We start from the raw sequence: 21,131 nt of genomic DNA on the forward strand, positions 1-21,131 counted from the left end.
TTTAGAAAATGTGTACACATTTACGGCCTATAAAACACTGTTGGTAATAGTTATTATATTATATCAACATAAATATCATTCTTAATTTGTTCTGAAACGTCACTCTTATACTTATCGCGATGATATTCGATAGTCGCCCCAAGTAAAAACGGACTTGAGACCACACCAAACGCAACACGAGTGAAACGGTACTCCTGCAAATTGCGGTTGTCAGTTGAAGGATTACCCGTATCTTATAACCACACAAATCTTGTCACGTCGCGCTGATTTGTATGTAGGTAAATTTGCAAAACTGCTTTCTCAATGTCAGCCACTAAGGCGACACGATGCATTCTAAATCGCATGAATATTCCACTCAAATCATGCAACATAACTGAACCACGATATAGACAATCGTTTAAGCAACTGTTTCTTTCTTTGTTTTCACAGAAGCGTAATACACTACATGTAATTTAGTTGTTGTTTCTTTAGGAGTCACTACAGCGTAATGTGGCAGATAATGCACTATTCCTTCTGAACTTTTGCGGTCAACCTTCTCTATCACACTTTCCGGAAATTGATCACTTATCACATCATCATACCTTTTCAAAATATCAGGTCTGTTTTTTCAAACGATTTACTGTTGATTTCAGTCGTCGGTTGGCCAACTCTTTATTTATAGGAAGCTCAGGTTCATCTTCTTTCCTTGGCTAAGATACAAAATATCTGTAATCTTTGAACTCATCTGTTTTCTAAACTTTTTCATAGTAATAACATCGTCTTCTTTGGTTTGTTTATCCACAATTCCAATTGACTCCACATTCCAAATATCTTCCATCGCTATCTTTGTTTGGTAAGATGCATCTATAGTAATGAACCCCAGTGCTTTTGAGTTTGTTGAGTACATTTTAAATTTGAACACACAACGAGTTTCAACATTTTTAACTTAAATTTTCTAAATCGAAAGATGATTAATAATAGGTAAACATAATAAATTGTTTATTGCCCAGTTGGTGTTCCTAACGACATGAAAACATGATAATTATTACATGACAAACGGTTCCAATCAAACACCGATACTGGCACCGTGACGGCGCCATCAAACATTATGAAATCACCTTAACATAAAATTGGCGGGAAAAATACACACAGGCAGGAAGTTAATCTTTAGCGATGCAATTATTATCTAAAAATTCATGTATATATTTTAACAATGTTCATATATAATTGTTTTATAATACTATTAATATTAGATAAAATAATATTTTGATAACCATCGCGAATACTTCGCGACAACTCCCTCGTTAAGAAATATAAGCACCTATGATATGAGGCTAACTACAGAACAACCTCTCAGAACTAACAACATTCGTCTTAAAAAACTGTATTTGATGTTGAGAGGTGTCTAATTCTTACGCAATTCTTAAAACTGGAAAGTTTAGCCTAAACAGTATTTTTCAAGATAGGTTGTTTCTCTAGCCAAAAGAAGGTGTCATATAGAGATTTAGATTACGTCCACGTAAATATGTGACGATTTTCATTTTTTTTTTTAGAAATATATTTGCGATTTCTTAGATATTGATTAGGCATACATAAACCTGTTTTAAAATTGGTCAATATTTTATTCCTTCGTATTGTGATTTTGATATTGTACTGCTTTCAATGGGTTACAGCAATGTATTTTCTATGTGGGATCCAATTATTGCTAGATACACAAGCCAGCATTAAACAAATAGTGTACTCCATGTGGAAAATACAGTACTGAGCACCATTGAACGCAGTCAATATGGCGAGAACAAAGGAGTGACGTCACGACAGTGATTATTAAACATTGATTTACCTCCAGCATCAAGAACTGTGTACTTAGATCCCGTCGGAAATTCAGATATTGTCAAATTACCACCACTAACTGTTGTATCTACCGGAATATGTCGACAGTATAGCGAGGCAGCTTCCGGTTCAAGGACTATTGTTAGTCTTTTGGTATCTATACCAGCCTGCATGAATGTGATTGCTACAATTTTCTTATTATCTGAAACACAAACATAAGAAAGTATTTTTTCTTGCCATGTCATATTCAATGATATATTGACATTTCATTTGCCTACATGTTATAGTTTGATATTTCTTGAAATGCTACTATACTCAGTAACCAAATAGACTCGTTCCCTATTATTCGACGTAAAACAACGAGAACGAACTTGATCACAAAAGTCCATATGTTTATCTCCCAACTGTGAACTTACAAATACATTTCCTTCATACACTGTTATTTTAATTCTTGAAACCCAGTGTTTTCATAAGTATCATATAATTTTTCTGCTCCGTATTCGTGAATGGACAAAAAATGAAACTGAATTTAATTAAGTTGATTTTCATGAAACGTTCCCATATTTTCTAACCTGGTTTGCAAACATTTTTGCAACTTCGTCAAATTTGTCTTTATGCTTGAAGTAACACACTCAGTTCCCAATATTTGTTACTTAAGACAGCATTGCAGCGCTTGTTAATAATAATAATAATCATACTTCTCATGAAATGTTACTTCGTTCATTTAAACAACGTAGTTAAGCTTTCACAAGAGTGCAACCGTCTCGGTAACCTAGTGGTACAGCGCCAGCTTCGAGTGCGGGAGGTCGTGTGTTCGGTCCCTTGCCACGTCATACCAACGATTTCAAAAAAAGGTACGCTTGGCATCCACCTTTAAGAGGACAGTACTAAGACTGATCTGCCCGGTATCAGTATAAGGTGACTCGTCGGGGTATCATGCCACGTGTCTACGGCGTGACATTCCACATTCTAGTAAGGCAGCACAATATAGTTAGAATGCTACAAGTAGTTGGAGTTAGATTTATGATAATGCAATATTTGCTTTGGATAAACGTGTATATTTTATTATCAACTTAGAAATGAATATACCTTTACTGCAGTCTGTATCATAAACTGTTATGCAGGATCGGACCATATCGCTGGCACTGTGAGCACCCAGCGGATGTCTGTTTCCACTATTATCCCAGTTAGGCGCTAATTGACAACAGCCATCAAATCGTCGGCCATGAATTTGATAGACATTGCAAACACGTCTATAGCCAGAAGTTCCTTTCCATTTCATCCATGACTTTGCTTTCTTTTCTGAGATGCTTTGATAGAGTTTTGGAAAAATAAAGCATACTAGATATTTTTATACATGTCACTGTACTCGTCAAGTAACAAGAAAAAAAAAGAATGTTCAAAAGAAGAATGATGTATTCTAGACTTACTGATAAGCGTAGTATGTGGTTTGTAGCTCATATTAAGATGGGTACATTTATTTTTAAAGTCGGGTAATGCATACAGACAAAATATTTGATTACAAATACAGGTTATCGTTTACAAACACATCAATGCACAGGTCCGTTTCAAAATTTTCTACATAGAAATTTGTATCATACACTTTCACATATTATTATTACTATTATACCCTGATGATTATTCAGTTAAGATTATGCGAAAATCCTTAAAGATTTTGGCTCAGTAAATTTAGTTTCTTCCTACTTGATTAAAGATTATTTAGATATACTTATATTGCTTGCTATTCTTTGTTTCAAATTTACGTGTCGAAGCAGGCAAAAACTTACTAGTGCTATGCTAACCCAACTTCAAGCCCAATGTATATTAAACTGATGCAGTTTGTCCGATATAAGTGGTTTTGAAAGTTGTTATGTATATAACGCCGTAGCTGTCTTCTTATATGGACATTTTTCATGTTATTCGTTCGTTTTAAGAATATATATGTTCATTCGCTCATTATATAAATTGGAAAATGCAATATATGGATTCGTTTTTATATGGAACCAATTTTTCATTATATGATAGCAAAACATTATTATATAGATTCGATATCCCTTTATATGCATTCAAAGTGTAATGTATGGAACCGTTCTTTATATGAAAGCAATTTTTCATTACATGAAAGCAAAACATTATCATATAGACTCAGTTTCCCTTTATATGCATTCAAAGTGTAATATATGGAGCCGTTATTCTGGTGCTCATCTTTTTCTGCTAATTCCAAGTATTGATTTTCTAAATCATAGCCAAATGCTTGAAAAGTCACTCCATCTGATTTTACTAGCAAACATGTAGGTGTCTTGACTGTTACTAGATCTCCAAGACCGGAATACCAGTGTTTAACGTCGGCTTTTGTTGGGTCTCTTTCATAATAAGTTCGAAATGAAAAGGCCCATCCTGAATATGTTGTTCCAAAATCTATTGCCGCGACAATCACGCGCTGAAATGTAGGAACTTTTAAAAATTTACAATGCCTATAGTTTTACATTTTCTGCACAGGCAACTTATGCTAATTCCGTAATTCGCACAATCTTATTATTATTCAAATAATGTTTATTACAAAGAAACAATCACAATATTTTCATAAGGCTTTTGATTCAAAGCAATTAAGTACATCAATTTCACAATATAGAAAACAAAAAGACTAGCTATTGTGGCTAGCTAGGAAAATTAAACATCTAGCGGCATACTACGGAATTCCGTTAGGGCCACCGCCTTTTAATGTGTTCATCTGAAACGCGATACTCGAAAATACGATGAAAACACGAAACCACGTTAACGAAACGCGACAATACGATAACGCGATACTACATAACGAAAATGCGATAATACGATAGTATGATGATGATATGCGATGTACTATCGCGTTTTCATCATCGTACTGTCGCATTTTCACCATCGTAATATCGTATTATCGCATTTTCGTTATCGTAGTATCGTGATTTCGCAAATTCATTATCGTACTATCGCGTTATTACCATCGTACTGTCGCGTTATCACTATTGTACTATCGCGTTATCATCATCGTACTATCGTGTTATCACCATCGCACTGTCACGTTATCATCATCGTACAATTGCGTTATCACCATCGCACTGTCGCGCTATCATCATCTTACTGTCGCGTTATTAACATCGTATTGCCGCGTTATCACCATCGTACTGTCGTGTTATCATCATCGTCCTATCGCCTTCCGGTGCCCATGCGCATAGAAAAAAAATCCCCCCTCTAGTGTTCTGGTTTCTATTTATCTTGTTTTTTAAGCACTGTTAAAATTCAAAATGATTCCTTGGTTGCTTGTCCATGGGTTGTATAGCGTTTTTCAGCTCAAACCAAATGTGTAATTTGGCAAACACTCTGCAGGTCAATCGCTTTTAGTTTTCTATGTAGTACAGGATTCAGAACAACAAAAGAGGACGTCATATTGTACCATGATCAGAGCGTTTTTTTCCTTCTGTTGTTGTTGTTGTTGTCAGACATGAATATTTTCACAAAAAATGTTGAATAGATGAATATTTTCAAAAATATGATGGCTTCTATTTTTACACTGAAAATGAAATTGAAGCAAAAATGCATGTCCCGTAAAACTCTAGTTATCGATGTTGAATTCCATAAGATGCATAACCACCTCAAAATCGGAGGATTGAAAATATTCGAAGAAAATATTTGGCAGTTTTGCATGGCACATATTTTCATTTTAATGCATCAGCGTCTGGCGATTTTCATCAAAATAGATAGCATTTCATTTTCAATTTTCAAAATAAAGCGGTTTACAACCAAAGGTGACAGAGTTAACACCCATTTCCTCAGAAATTTTATTTACAGGAATGAGAAATGCAGTCAAATTATATCTGCATAGCCTTTTGAACCTGTTCAACATCCCTCACGCTTCGCCTCCTTAAAGACATTCTCTGTAAATGTCTCTTAAGTTGCTGACACAAAATGAATAGTTAATAATGTTGCTTTGTGCTAACTGGCAGCTGAAGCTATAGGAAGATCACCAATACAAATCATGATTTTCACACACAAGGACCCGCGTTCGAATCTGCATATCGCTCTATCATGTGAGCGGGAGCAGTAGTTCTAAAAATATAACTTCTAGTCTTTTAATTTTGAGCATGCACATGCGCACCGGAAGGCGATGGTGCGATAATGATAACGCGACAGGACGATGGTGTTAACGCGACAGTACGATGGCGATAACGCGACAGTACGATGGCAATAACGCGACAGTACGATGGTGATAACGCGATAGTACGATAATGAAGTTGCGAAATCACGATACCACGATAACGAAAACGCGACAGTACGATGGTAAAAACGCGATAGTATATCACATTATCATCATCGTACTATCGTAATATCGCTTTTTCGTTATCGTAGTATCGCGTTATCATCATCGTGTTGTTGCGTTTTCGTTATCGTAGTTTCGTGATTTCGCGTTTTCATCATCGTACTATCAGATGAACACATTCAAAGGCGATGGCCCTAACGGAATTCCGTAGCATACAGGATTCCAGGGAAATGTTTGTTTTCTGGAACGTATTTGATGCAATCTAGACGCATTTGCAGTTACATTTGAACTTCTAAATACCCGTTAATTAAAGATAAGTTTTATTTTTCCGTATTTCTTTTATGTGATTAACGCTTTAGAACATAAAATAAATGAGAGAAATAAAATATTACATGAAAACAAATAATAAATGCGTTTTATTTTTTGTTGTTGTTGTTGCTTTTTTGTACGAATCGATGCTTGCTCCCCTGACAAATGGAAACATTGTATCATACTAATTAGATAAATTTAAAGATAAACTTTGGTAGATTATTCATGCAAAGTAAAAATAACAATAACCCGAAAGACGCGCTTTAAATTTATGAACAAAATCAACATTATATGAGGGTTTACCTTTTTGGCTAGTCTTCAATGTTAGATAATAAATAGAGGATATTACATAAGTGTCTTTTCATATTGAATTTATTAAACGAGTTGAATAAAATAATAAAATGCGAGGCTCTGCCGAGCATTTTATCAATTTTATTCAACGAGTTTAATAAATTCAATGTGGAAAGTCACAAATATAATATTCTTTTTATCGCATGTTAGCCTTTCCTGTCAAAACATCAAAAATTCTACTTTCTTTTACTATATAAACAAGTCAATTGACCAACGTCTCCTTTACTATAAATGACGTCGACGTCAAAGCTTTATTACACTAATGTATTATCATTTATATTTAATGGCTTTATTACACTCCCGCGACGTCAAACATGTGATAATGCGATTTATTTTATGCTAACTAATGAAATACTGTATTCTATCAGTTAAATATTTTTTATATTTCATCGCTCACACTATGATAATATGAAATCTAAATTTTCACACTGCGAGAGATATGAGCTCCGCCCCTCATACATTGTGTATGAATTTTAAATTATTTGCTTAAAACAGGATGAAAATTATAGTCGCGCTTTGTTCTTTATAATATATTTCTCGATTCAAATTATTTTACTTAAAGAGAATTTCATACCGTTATGCAGCAAAATATAAAATAAAATGGAACTTTATGATGCATGCGTCTTTATAACATCACAGCACGTCTGACGTCATGTCTGTTTACGCGCGTCTGTTTCCCGCGCTGAGATTAAAACAGTTGCAAAATGCATTTCTCAACGTAATTGAGCATAAAATAAAAAGGAAATTTGTTTGTTTTTCGTGAATATGGAATATATCTCACCTCGAAGTGAGAAAATTTTCACATTTTCACAGAAAATATTTGAAATTTTCTCAATTCTCAGCGAGATATATTCCATAATAACTCAAAACAAACAAATATCCTCTATATATGAGATTCTGTGCCAGTGAAGCATATAAAATTGTTTTGATTCAACTATTAGCGAGATACCGTAACAATATGTTTGTTGATAGTATAATACTGACAATGTTTGAAACGGAACATTTCTGTTGTTGACATTCTATACATAACACGTAATTATATACATTAAAGATCAATGCATTTTAATAGACGGCACATCCGCTTGCCTCTTTCCATTGTTTTAATAATAAAATTGTTGTTTTTTTCTCATGGATTATCTAGTTGTATTTTTATGTATTCGAAATGTTCCAATCCAAGGAAGATATACGTGTATTCGTGTTATTTTTCAGAAACACGGCATACTAATATTCTGATGAAATATAAGTTAATAAAATATAAGCTGCTTTCGAAATATCGGTTTCAAACTCACTTTATCAGATGCAATTCTCACTTTGACAAATTCGTAAAATGCGCAAGGATTATTCTGGAATTGACCAGTGCATTTCAAGAATTTCAACATTGCCGGCCATTATTGGATTTATAAAATGTACAGGGCAATTTTAAAATGGTCCATGTTCTCACACAGCGCGTCACATATTAACTGAAAATTTAATTTAGGAATCTGTAAAAGATATATGGAAGCATATTTATTCTATTTTGCTTTTTTCTTCTATATTATATTTATAAATTGTATTTTTAAAATTGAAATATTACTCACCATCTCGTTATCTCCTGTATCGGTCATGCTTGTACGTAACTGAATATATATAATCATTTACTGTGCATACACATACACACACATACACACACACAACTACTTTCGTTTTTGAAGAAAAGCAGTCGCGGTCGCCTAAGATAACATATATCATAACCTATCTTAAATTATGTTATCAGTCAGTAATGATTTATTTACAAACATCTGATTTAGTGAATGAGATTGACATCTGTGGTCCCTAATCTATACTTGAGCCGCATCATAAGAAAACCAACATAGTGCATTTGCGACCAGCATTGGTTCAGACCAGCGTGCGCATCCGCGCAGTCTGGCCAGGATCCATGTTGTTCGCTTTCAAACCCTATTGCAATTAGAGAAACCGAGAGCGAACAGCATGGATCCTGACGGCGGATGCGCAGGCTGGTCTGGATCCATGCTGGCCGCAAATGCCCTATGTTGGATTTCTCATGGTGCGGTTCATTTATTTGATATATAATGATAACTTGTCAGTAATTATAAAACAAGAACATGTTTTCAATTGACTTAACATTTTAAGTAACACTATTGCAATATCGGGCCCAAGTGACCTTAGCCTTTGAGGAATTTGACACTATTCCAAAAGATGTATGTCCAGTGTACTTGACTTTTACTATTGATTATTGTCTCAAAATTAAATCCCTTTAATAGCAGAAAAACCGTTAGCCTAGACAAAATGTGAAGTACAAAAATATTCAAGAAACAGACTTCCCCTTTTCGTTGCCAAAATTATTGTCTTCATTGAATGTTAAAAATATAAAAAATATACAAAGTACAAGAAATGATATTTTATCTGACTGTAACAATTTATAGAATGTTTAGTTAGACCGTAATCGTACCACTTTTATTTAGTATGATAAGCTGATTGTCTTTTGCCCGACTGACCAATACTGATACTACATATAATATATTCATTGAAACAAAATTTTGACATTAAAAAGACGTAAACCATGCTTATTGTGAAAAGAAGAAATTAGGACCAAACAATTTTGTATCACAAATACTTCCTTCTTTAGTAGTGGAGAATAACCCAAGATGTCTCTTTGGGTATTATTTCAGGCATGGGGTGTGTGGGGGGGGGGGGGGGGGGGGGGGCGGGTGGAGCATTCTCAATAAAATCTTAAAACAAGTTCGGTGGGGCAGTTGAAAATACTTTTATTTTCGCATTATTGTTAATAACAAATGCCACAAATATTTCCAAGTATTTATTCAGATTTTCGCATTTAAATATTTTCTCAACTTCTGTCTCGTATTTGGCATAATAATTTTATCATTTCATATTCTAATTAAACTATCTATGGATGTTATTTTTACATAAGCTTTTTCCAGAAATAATCTTGAACAAGCACGTTTATTATATGTCTAATATATGGTTGGTGTTATCTTGTTATCATCCTCTTGAAGCCGACAGAATTGATACAATTTGCTAAAATAAAATTAAAAAAGCTAAAATATCAATGCAAATTAATATAAGGACTATACATACAATGTAATTCAGTCCTTAATCTATGATTACATGTATATGAAACATTGTTTTGATTATCGTTCTTATTAATATTAATTAATAATGTTGCTGTTCCATTCAAATTATCAAAGTCCTCTAATCATCACATTTTACTAAAATTTCAAAACTCTCTCTCTCTCTCTCTCTCTCTCTCTCTCTCCTTGTTACACATTCTTACAAAATTCAGACATTTAAATCAAAAATGTCATATTTCGTTACTTTTAGTTACAACTTCTTACTATCTAAGTTTTACAATAAAGTTGTAGTAAAAAATAATTTAGGTACAGTTTCATGGGAAAATTGGCAAATACTAATACTCAAATGTATCCTAAGTTAAGTGGTCGAGATTATCCATGCAACGATTTATAATTTATACCAGTATATGTATGAAGCATGAAAGCTATTCAGATAGATGTTTGAATTAATAGCTTATAATCACTTTCTAATACGAGCTGAAAAATGGGTGAATCAATAAATTTGAAATATCAATAATGTACAAGTGTACATATACTAGAATAAATCTTAACATTGTTATATGATCATATTGACAACTACGTGTCATTAAAAGTATTATGAGTTTTATGCAAATTGTCACTGATTGTCAATCAGCCCCAAAACTCCGCTGTATTTATCACTTTGTTTCCAGTCTTTTCATCTTCTAATTCTACAATGATTTCTGTACCACCAAGAAGCATTGTTAGATTGACAATACGTCCAGGTATGTCGTCTAGTTCTTCAAATCCTATTTCTATTGTTCCTATTTTGGTACAACTTTTGTCATCTACATATGTAGGAGTTTTTTCTTCAGAAATGAAAATATCAAAACACAAGCCAGTTTGTTTCTTGTTACCAGTCGTATACTGCTTTCTTACTTGTGTTTCACCTGGCGTCACGCTCAACCCCTTTTTTATCAGATTGCCGAAAACGTCGCGACAGCAGTCACCTTTATCAGTTTTCATGCGCTTGCTCTCTGGATGTTTTCCATCTTCAAATGGCTGGTATATAGCTATACCATATGTATATTTTAGTACCCTCTCGGTTACTGCAATGGGATTGTGGCCAAAAATCAAGGCTCCCCTTAACACAGCAGATGACGCCTCTTGCGGAATCACTTCATGGATTCCGGGAAATGCTGATTTGATTGCACGTTGCAACAACAGAGACTCCGAGTATCCACCCACCATGAGTAAGGTTTTGATGTCTGCCATTCTTTCATCTTTCATTAATTTTTGTAGGTGCTGAACTATTTGCTCTAATGACTCTTCAAATAACTTTCCTATAGTAGAATGCGATATTTTCAACTTGTCCCTTTTTAGCTCTACCGTTTTACCATATTTTGAAGCTACTATCGCATCTTTGATACACAATTTGCTCTCATTTTCCGTTTCAAATAAATCATTAAGCGACACTGGGAAATGCATAGTTACGTTTCCCTCCGACTGTGCTCCAGCTGCTTGTTTTTTTAATTCAAAGGCTCGACTAAGATGAAGCCAGTCTTCCGTTTCCGAATGTTTAAATGTATCAAACACAGTCTCTCCAACTAGGTCAATGAGAAAGTTTTCAAACGCTTTATCTACCATGGTTCCTCCCCAGTCACCTCCATTGGCTGCTCTAACTTCTCTTAAAGTGTTTTGACTTTGAACTTCATGGACCGTGATATCAATCGTTCCCCCTGTAGAAATTAGATAAACAAGGTAAAACAGCAACAGCAAATTAACGTCCCCTATCGGTCTAAAGTTAAAGACATATCACTATGTGCTCTAAAACAATATGGGTCCCTGAAACAAAAACTATGTCGGACATCCCTATCTCCTCGCCAAAGTAAGTAAATCGTATAAAGATGGCCAAAAAGACTTTGTTTTGAAAACTAAATTGTAAGCATATCAGTTACCAAAGGGAGGAGCGTTATAAAAAATGTTGCGTTCAATATGTATGCAATATTTTATATACACTGCAGTTGCTTAACTGTCCTAATGAATTCATTTGCAAAGTTTCAAGTGCATTTCTAAATAAAGATAATACAAGATATAAAAACACTAGAGTTATGGTTCTTGTACACTGCACTTTTTCTCATTGTTCTCTGTCATTGTGACACGTTATAAGAAGTGGTAGGATCATTTATTTTACAGCTTAGAATGTTTTCATACGCATACTTGGGCTTAAAAATCAGTAGTTTCCAAGGCAAATAAAAGCAGGAAAAGCAACGGTCACCACACTCGTTTTTTTATTGGGCATTTTTTCACCCGCTGTTTAAGCATTTCTGAAAATAAGTAAAATTATAAACATGTTTTTTTTTTTTATAAAACATAATATTCCATTTAATGTGATTGGGATTGCAGGACTTACAGGTAACTATGAACAGTATTATAAAAGCACAAATGGCATTCACAAATCTGTTTCATTTTTACACGTTGACATAATAACATAATCTTTTTTTTTTTCAAAGGAAAAACATATTCAAATCTAAAAAAATATATGTTGTTAAGATTTTTTTTAAAAATACTTTGCTATTCTATTGACGTACAAGAATGCTTAAAAATGAAAAGAAAGAAGCTGGGGTCATCCTGTATCTAAGATATATGTTCAGAAAATAATGGTGAAGTTTGATATTTTTGTGTTGATAACTTTTATTTCAATTGTAGTTTATCATCATATGTATATCAGCCAGAAAAATATCAGAACCAAACCTGATCTACCTAAAATGATATTTGAAATATCGACTCCTTCCTCATAATGCATTTTACTTCAGATTATGGCAAATGCCGACCAAAAATAACGGTGATTTTTATCGCAACAAGTAGAACCTGATTGGTATAATTGTACATTTTTAGCCATATATGCTCCGAACAAGTGTATTCAATAAAGGGAGATAATTCAATAAGAGTTGAATTATGATTTTTGTACAATGCACTTCCTTTCATGGCGTTGGAGTTATGCTCTGGACAAACATTCTGAGTAAATCAAATAAAGGGAGATAATTGAAGTTCTTGTAAGCTGACTTCCTTACGCTATGATATCCTCTGTCATCGTGTGAAGTTTTTGACAATATCATTTTAATAGGTTTGGAGTTATGATCCGGACAAAAGTGTTAAGAGTACTTGAAAAGGGGAAATAATTCAAAAAGTAAGGAAGACAGAGTTATGGTTCTTGTAAACAGCCGTTCTGTCATTGATATACCCTTTATCAAATGGAATTAAATGCAAAGCTGCTTTACCTCCAGCATCGAGAACCATGTACTTTGAGCCAGGTGGGAATTGGGATTTCGTCAAACTACCATCAGTAACTGTGGTATTTACAGGAAGATGTTGACAGTATAACGAGGCAGCTTCCGGTTCAAGGACTATTGTCAGGCTTTCTGTAGTTATACCAGCCTGCATTAAATAAAAGTGATTATTATAATTTTATTATCATTTAAAACCCAAAAGTATAAGATATTATATTGATATGTCGTGTTCAATCATATTACAATGACTGGCATATGACTTCATGTTATAGTTTGTTTGTTTGTTTCGGGTTTAACGCCGTTTTTCAACGGTATTTCAGTTATTTATAGGCGGGCAGTTAGCCTAACCAGTTTCCTGGTACTGGCGCATAAGAATAAAACCAAACTTATTTGTCTGGTTTACAAATACTTTTCGCCGCTTCGCCAACATTTTCTTCGTGTTTGAAGTAACACACTGTTTTACGTTAAGACAGCGCTGCCACGCTCGTTAATCATCTGGAAAAGTTACTACTTCCATTTAAACAACGTCATTTATTGAATTTCCTGAATAATGTATGCACACATCTATTGAATGCGATGATAAGCATGTTTGTTCAGCAAGCTCTTGTTGAATGAACTACTATAGTTTTCACAAAAGATAAGCAAGTTTTTGATGAGGTAATAGAAAGATATTCGTCAAATACGGAGAATACCTTTACTGCAGCCTGTCTCATAAACTGTTTTGCAAGATCAGAACATATTGCTGGCACTGTGAGCACCCAGTGGATGTCTGTCTTCATTATCACCCCAGTCAGGCGCTGATTGACAACAACCTTCATATCGTCGACCATAACTTGATAGACATTGCAAATACATCTATACCCGGGGAAGTTCCTTTCCCATTTCATCTGCGACTTTGGTTCTTTTCGTAAGATGCTTTGACAGAGTTTTGAAAAAAATGAAGCAAACCAGATAATTTTTATACATGTAAACTGTAGAAGGATACAAAATGTCAAACTATAAAAAAGGGGGAATGTTAAAAGGAAGAATGATTATTGAAGCATACTGATAAGCATAGGTAGTGGTTTATAGTTGGGTATAATAAGATTTTACTTTTATCAAGGTTGTGTGATGCTAGACAAAGTATATGATTATACACATGATTATCCGAATATCTTGCACAGCACAGTCAAAACGTGGGCTTAGCTGTTTGTTTTTTGCCTAAAAAATCTTAACTTTTCACAGGTGCTTCGTTCTTGTTTTCTTTATGGAATAATATCCGTCCACAGATGATGAATGACAGAACTAGAAACAGAACCTGTAAATATTACTTCGAAATAAGAAACATCACAGTTCTAAAATCCATTGATGGGTATAGGGGTTATTATTACATACTCGTTTCTTTTCCCCGTTAAGTTACACTGGTACCGGAAACGTCAATATTTTTCCATATACTGACGCCTGAATTTCATATCGGGTGCATGACGTAATTCAGTGTGTGTTGCTGCACTATTTTTTTCTATTTAGTTCAGTATTGTCAATTCTATTCAGGCTATTAAACATATTTATGATATTTACATAATATTTATACGTGTAGATGCGTATGTAATAAAAAGGTTATTATCTTTGCATCGGGAAATATGCACTCGTTCTTCAGCGGAAGAATATTGCGCTCCTAAAGTCGCGCAATATTTCCGCTGAAGAACTCGTGCAAATTTCCCGATACAATGCTAATAACCTATAATTATAGACAGGAATCAAGACAAATCTAGGGGTGCCAATTGCCTTAGAGCCACGAGCCAGATAAAATAAGAATCGAATGATAGATGGCAGGTGGACGGACACAACTTAGGTCTACATTGTATATCTAAAGAAGTGTGGACAACAATCTGTACCGAGCTACATTTTTCATAAGTATTAATATATACAATTTATGCACATATCATTAATATTACCTTCCCAAGTGCGCCGAAAAGACGCATTTTGAACCTTCTAAAATAGTAGTAATTCTTGTGCTCATTTTTTTCGGCCAATTCCAAGTATTGATTTTCTGCATCATAACCAAACGCTTGAAAAGTTTTTCCATCTGGGTTTACCAGCAAACAAGTAGGTGTCTTGACTGTTACTAGATTTCCTGTACCGGAATGCCAATGTTTAACGTCGGCTTTGGTAGGATCTTTTTCATAATCTGTTCCAAATGAAAATGCCCAGCCTGAATATGTTGTTCCAAAATCTATAGCCGCGACAATCAAGCCCTGAAATATAGAAAACAGTGTCTTGGGTTTTAAATGTTTTGCACACGATACCTTACGCAAAAGTTGCAATTTACACCTAACCTCATGCACATGTATATAGTTTACTAATCTAATTAATAAATTATCAGTTATTATTTTCCTTTATACTTTTTAATATAATTCGATACAACGTTTATGTTTTATTTGTTTGTTTCTAGTTCAACGCCGTTTTTCAACAGTATTTCAGTTATGTACCGTAGGGACTTACCATAAGCATTCTTTACACAAGAAAAGCAATCTGTTAATATAGTGAAATTGCTGAGTGAACACCGTTTGTTAATCCTAATCCTGTCCATGTAATATCGGTGTAAAGGAAAGGTAACATATTTATGTTAAATATTATGCATGATAACACAGTCAAGCATCTAACAGTCCTGAAATTGATTTCTTTGAGTTTCTACTATTTCTAGATATTTTCCAATACTTTGACGCATATATATGGGTAGTAGAGATTGTTCTCTTTCCAGCTGTAGTATTTCAACATACTTTTACTTGTGAAATTCTGTGGATTTTGACTTTTTAAAAACATTTTCTGTTGACAAAGTTCACCACAGAAAAAGTCATGCTTTCTCCAGGGCATTAACTTATTTGATCTTTACATAGTTTTCTATTCAGATTGCTAATCTATGTGGCAATTATGCATGCTTTTCCTTCCTAGAGGTAAAAAGTGCATAGTTTGCATGAGGTTCTAGGTCAATAGCCACCTAAGCCCACCATAAAATCTTAGCGGAGTTGTCTCTATTTTTCCCAAATATTTTACCCGGGATCATTTTATTCAGCTCATATAATTCTTTTTCAGAAAATGAATTTTAATATTTTTTTCAGTCTACGTACTTTGGTGCAGTTAACTACACTATACTAAAAAAGAAAGTTCCTACTTGAAGTTTGTATTTTTTTGTTACGCTGCCTATATAACGGCGGGCAGTTTAAACCCAACCAGTGTTTCTGGATTCTGTACCAGTACATACATGTTTTTCCGCAAGTAACTGCAACTTCCCCACATGAATCAGAGATAAAGAAAGAATGATTTCAGACACAACGCCTTTTATCAAATCGTCGAGAGAACAACCCTCGTCCAGGGCTCGTACTCACGACCCCGCGATCCGTAAAAATGTGCGCTCTCTCTACTGAGCTAACCCAGCGGGCCGATTAAGTTTTAACTTTGAATATAAGGTGTAAAATTAAAAAGAAATTTGCAAGGAATGTTCGTGTTATGACATGTAAAGGCAGTCTATCGTTTGAAAATACAATCTATTAATTAGCCATAAAACATGTTATTGGAAACCTTTACGCAAAAACACGTTTGTTGTTTTTCCTTTCTTCTTTATCGGTGTGTTACAGTCGATTAAAAGCTAGAAAGTTACTCACCATCTCGTGATATATTTCTCCAACTTGTTTGTACATGAATCACACGAGGAAGATTTATAACCATTTACAACTAGTTTCGTTTTAGAATGAAAAACACCGAGGTCGCCGAAGATAAGAGGCAGTTTGTTTGTAAATTTATGGAAGAGTATATATAAAAAAAAAAAAACAGTCTTTAACTCAAATTTTCAGACGGGTACCCTTTTTCCAGACAATTTGGAGATGCTGCTACTAAGACTGTTCATGGAATAATTTGAAAAGGGAAAAAATGCGAAAATTCGTTTCAAACACATAAAGTGAAAATAAAATAACTGTATAGAATTTATTAAAGTATTTCGGTGGATAGCGTTAATAAATTATACTGCGAAGAGAAAAGATAATGAAAACTAAAAGTAAATACAAACCTTAAGAATATCTTAAATAAGTTTTGGGTTGTAGGGTGGGCAGGGGTGTACCCTTGCATACGCCGATACGTCTACACAGGTGCGTACAATTCAAAATCAACACTGTGAAAGTGTAAAAAATATGTGAAATACTCGTTTTCTACAGTCCTCGAGTTAAAACATGCCTATATTAAACTATGACCATCGAACATTGGTTTACTCAATTTGATCATGTCGGAAATACATTTTCACGAAAAAGATCATCCCCTAGCTCTGCTACTTAAGTTTGAAATGACTTGACGGGGACAATAAAATTCTCGAGTTATCCAGGTCTATATTTAGACAAGAGCTCGTCGAACACAAAATGCCCCCCTTGATGCATTCAGTAATTGCACAAGGAACAGAAATTACATGCTCACTGTAAATTAAAGTACTACCATTCTGGTTTAATCTGACCTTGACCTTTAACCTATTAACCTAACAAGAGATTACAGAGTGATCTTGGCGCCATCCACTGAGCCATTTTCGAATGTTCCAAATTTCAAGGCTAGCTCAAGGTCAAAATCAAAGGGCATATTTCATTTCGGGACAAAAAAATGTGTATGTGGTCCAAATTTGAAAGCTGTGGCTTGAGAAATGTGAAAGCAGGTCACTAGATCAATTTCAAGGTCAAAGTTCATTTCGGTAGACAGAACTATGCATGTGCTTCAAATTTGAAGGCTGTAGCTTGAGAAATGTGAAAGTAGGTCACTAGGTCAAAATCAAAATCAAATTCTATTTCGGAACACAAAACTATGCAAGTGGTCCAAATTTGAAGCCTGTACCTTCAGAAATGTGAAAGAAGGTCATAGGTCTATCTCCTATCAAAAGTTCATTTCAGTACACAAAACTAGCTTGTGGTTCAAATCTGAAGGCTTTTAGCTTGAGAAATGTGAAAGTAGGTCACTAGGGCAAAATCAAGGTCAAATTTTATTTTGGAACAAAAAGCTATGCATGTGGTCCAAATTTGAAGCCTGTACCTTCAAAAATGTAAAAGTAGGTCACTAGGTCAATAACAAGGTCAAAGTTTTTCGGTACACAAACCTGTTCATGTGGTCCAAATTTGAAGGCTGTAGCTACAGAAATGTGAAACTAGGTCACTAGGTCAAGATCAAGGTCAACTCATGTCAAGGTTCATCTTGCACTCAAAACTATAACATGTGGTCCAAATTTGAATGGTGTAAGTTATGGACATGAAGATTCTAGGTTTTCCCTATATAAGTCTATAGAACCACCCCTGGGGCGGGCCATATTTTACCCTAGAGCGATAATTTGAAAAAACTTGGTAGAGAACCACTAAATGATGCTACATTACAAAATATCAAAGCCATAGTCTTTGTGGTTTGGACAAGAAGATTTTCAAAGTTCTTCCCTATCTAAGTCTAATAAACCATGTGACCCCCAGGGCGGAGCCATATTTGACCCTAGGGAGAAACTTCGAACAATCTTAGTAGAGGACCACTAGATAATGTCATATACAAAATATCAAAGCCCTAGGCCCTGTGGTTTTGGACAAGAGGTTTTTCAAAGTTTTTTTCCTATATAAGTCTGTATAATTCATGTGACCCCAAGGGTGGGGCCATATTTGACCCCAGGGAAATAATCTGAAAAATCTTGATAGAGGATAACTAGATCTTGCTACATACCAAATATCAAAGCCCTATGCCCTATGGTTTTGGATAAGAAGACAGAAACCGTTTAACTGTTCCTGCCCCAATTTCGGGCCTTGACCTTTGACCTAATGACCTCAAAATCAATAGAGGTCATCTGCTGGTCATGGCCAACCTAACTATCAATTTTCCTGACACTAGGCCCAAGCGTTCTTGAGTTATTCCCTGGAAACTATTTTACTGTTCCTGGTCACTGCGACCTTGACCTTTGACATACTGACCTCAAAATCAATAGGAGTCATCTGCTGGTCATGACCAACCTCCCTATCAACTTTCGTGACCCTACGCCTAAGCATTCTTGAGTTATCATCCGGAAAACGTTTTACTGTTCAGGGTCACTTTGACCTTGACCTTTAACATACTGATCTAAAAATCAACAGGGGTCATCTGCTGGTCATTACCAACCTTCCTATCAATTTTCATGATCCTAGGCCCAAGTGTTCTTGAGTTATCATACGGAAACCGTTTTACTATTCAGGGTCACTGTGACCTTGACCTTTGACATACAGACCTCAAAATCAATAGGGGTCATCTGCTGGTGATGATCAATCTCCCTATCAACTTTCATGATCCTAGGCTCAAGCGTTCATGAGTTATCATCCGGAAACGGACTGGTCTACATTCCGACCGACCGACCGACCGGCCGACATCTGCAAAACAATATACCCCTCTTTCTTCAAAGTGGAGGGGGGGCATAACAAGAGCTCCGCCCAGCGGGTCAATATAGCCAAGCGGGGCAATATAAGCCCGAAGGGTTATATCAGAGGAGGAAGTAAGCAGAATATAAAGCAAACCCAAAATTCCAAAGATATCTGAAAATACTTTTTTGATGGCGGTGGGGGTTGAAGCAGGATATGTGTGTGTGGTGACAGGATAATAAAGATAAAGAAACAAACCAAATGAAGACAAACAACTTAGGGGGAAGGTTGGAGGTGTTAGGGTGAGGCGGGGATAGGGCGTTGGGTAATGCCAGTGGGGGTGACGTAGATTATTGCAGTGACAGGATAGAAAAGGGCAAGAAACTAGATAATATTCTTTTCATTTCTTTTTGGGGAGGGGATGGTGGTGGGGGTGGGTGATTGTTCGGGAGAGGGAGCAGGGTGCGTGCGTGCGTGCGCGCGTGTGTGTGCGGTGTTTGTGACGGGATACTAAAGTTTAAGAAACTAAATTAATTTTTAGGGGCTTATGGGGGAATGGAAGTGAGTAGGGAATGTAGATCGTTGCAGTCAGCACATCCTCTCATCATCTTTTGCCTAAAGTTCAAGTTTCAATTCAACACTTTTTAAATTATGTTCTGGACACAAAATATGACTGACAGATTTGACCTTGCTGTAACTTTGACCTTTGACCTACCATCAGGGTTGGTTCAAACACTCTGTACATCGTCTCATTGCAACATATCCATATCTCAAATCTGAAGTCAATACCCAAGATTTTAATATTCTTTTCAGTCTACGTACTTTGGTGCAGTTAACTACACATATATCTAAATAGAAAGTTCCTACTTGAAGTTTGTATTTTTAGTTACACTGCCTATATAACAGCGGGCAGTTAACCTAACCAGTGTTTCTGGATTCTGTACCAGTATATACCTGTTCTCCGCAAGTAACTGTCAACTTCCCCACATGAATCAGAGATAAAGAAAGAATGATTTCAGACACAATGCCTTTTATCGAATCGTCGAGGAGAACATACGCCTCGTCCAGGGCTCGTACTCACGACCCCGCGATCCGTAGATGTGCGCTCTCTCTACTGAGCTTACCGAGCGGGCCGATTAAGTTTTAACTTTGAATATTAGGTGTAAAATTAAAAAGAAATTTGCAAGGAATGTTCGTGTTATGACATGTAAACGCAGTCTATCGTTTGAAAATACAATTTATTAATTAGCCATAAAACATGTTATTGGTACCTTTACGCAAAAACACGTTTGTTGTTTTTCCTTTCTTCTTTATCGGTGTGTTACAGTCGGTTAAAAAGCTAGAAAGTTACTCACCATCTCGTAATATATTTCTCCAACTTGTTTGTACGTGAATCACACGATGAAGTAATATCACCATTTACAACTAGTTTCGTTTTAGAATGAAAAACACCGAGGTCGCCGAAGATAAGAGGTAGTTTGTTTGTAAGTTTATGGAAGAGTGTATATAAAAAAGCAGTCTTTAACTCAAATTTTCAGACGGGTACCCTTTTTCCAGACAATTTGGAGATGCTGCTACTAAGACTGTTCATGGAATAATTTGAAAAGGGAAAAAATGCGAAAATTCGTTTCAAACACATAAAGTGAAAATAAAATAATTGTAT

The 21,131-nt window shown here is 35.2% G+C and overlaps 2 protein-coding genes across 4 annotated transcripts in view; both read right to left on the reverse strand.

The window, feature by feature from the left end:
• LOC123559700 (heat shock 70 kDa protein 12B-like) overlaps nucleotides 1-20,890 on the reverse strand; it is an 88,992-nt gene extending 68,102 nt beyond the window's left edge. The window contains exons 1-2 of one of the 3 annotated variants that reach the window (XM_053552442.1): nucleotides 20,824-20,890; nucleotides 15,035-15,334 (exon numbers count right to left, since the gene is read on the reverse strand). In XM_053552442.1, the coding sequence (XP_053408417.1) occupies nucleotides 15,035-15,334; nucleotides 20,824-20,826 (303 nt within the window). In that variant the 5' untranslated portion in view covers nucleotides 20,827-20,890. Of the gene's footprint in view, nucleotides 1-15,034; nucleotides 15,335-16,741; nucleotides 16,849-20,823 lie in introns of those variants that run through there. The other 2 variants (XM_053552441.1, XM_053552440.1) reach the window with 2 other exon arrangements.
• Nucleotides 9,566-13,948, reverse strand: LOC128559819 (heat shock 70 kDa protein 12B-like). Its single transcript, XM_053552444.1, has 3 exons — nucleotides 13,793-13,948; nucleotides 13,092-13,248; nucleotides 9,566-11,549 (listed from the first exon to the last, which is right to left on the reverse strand). The coding sequence occupies exons 1-3, from the start codon at nucleotides 13,928-13,930 to the stop codon at nucleotides 10,483-10,485; spliced, it is 1,362 nt and encodes a 453-aa protein (XP_053408419.1). The 5' UTR covers nucleotides 13,931-13,948; the 3' UTR covers nucleotides 9,566-10,482.
• Nucleotides 20,891-21,131: the final 241 nt, after the last annotated feature.

Source organism: Mercenaria mercenaria, chromosome 10 (assembly GCF_021730395.1).
Source record: "Mercenaria mercenaria strain notata chromosome 10, MADL_Memer_1, whole genome shotgun sequence".
Taxonomy (NCBI): domain Eukaryota; kingdom Metazoa; phylum Mollusca; class Bivalvia; order Venerida; family Veneridae; genus Mercenaria; species Mercenaria mercenaria.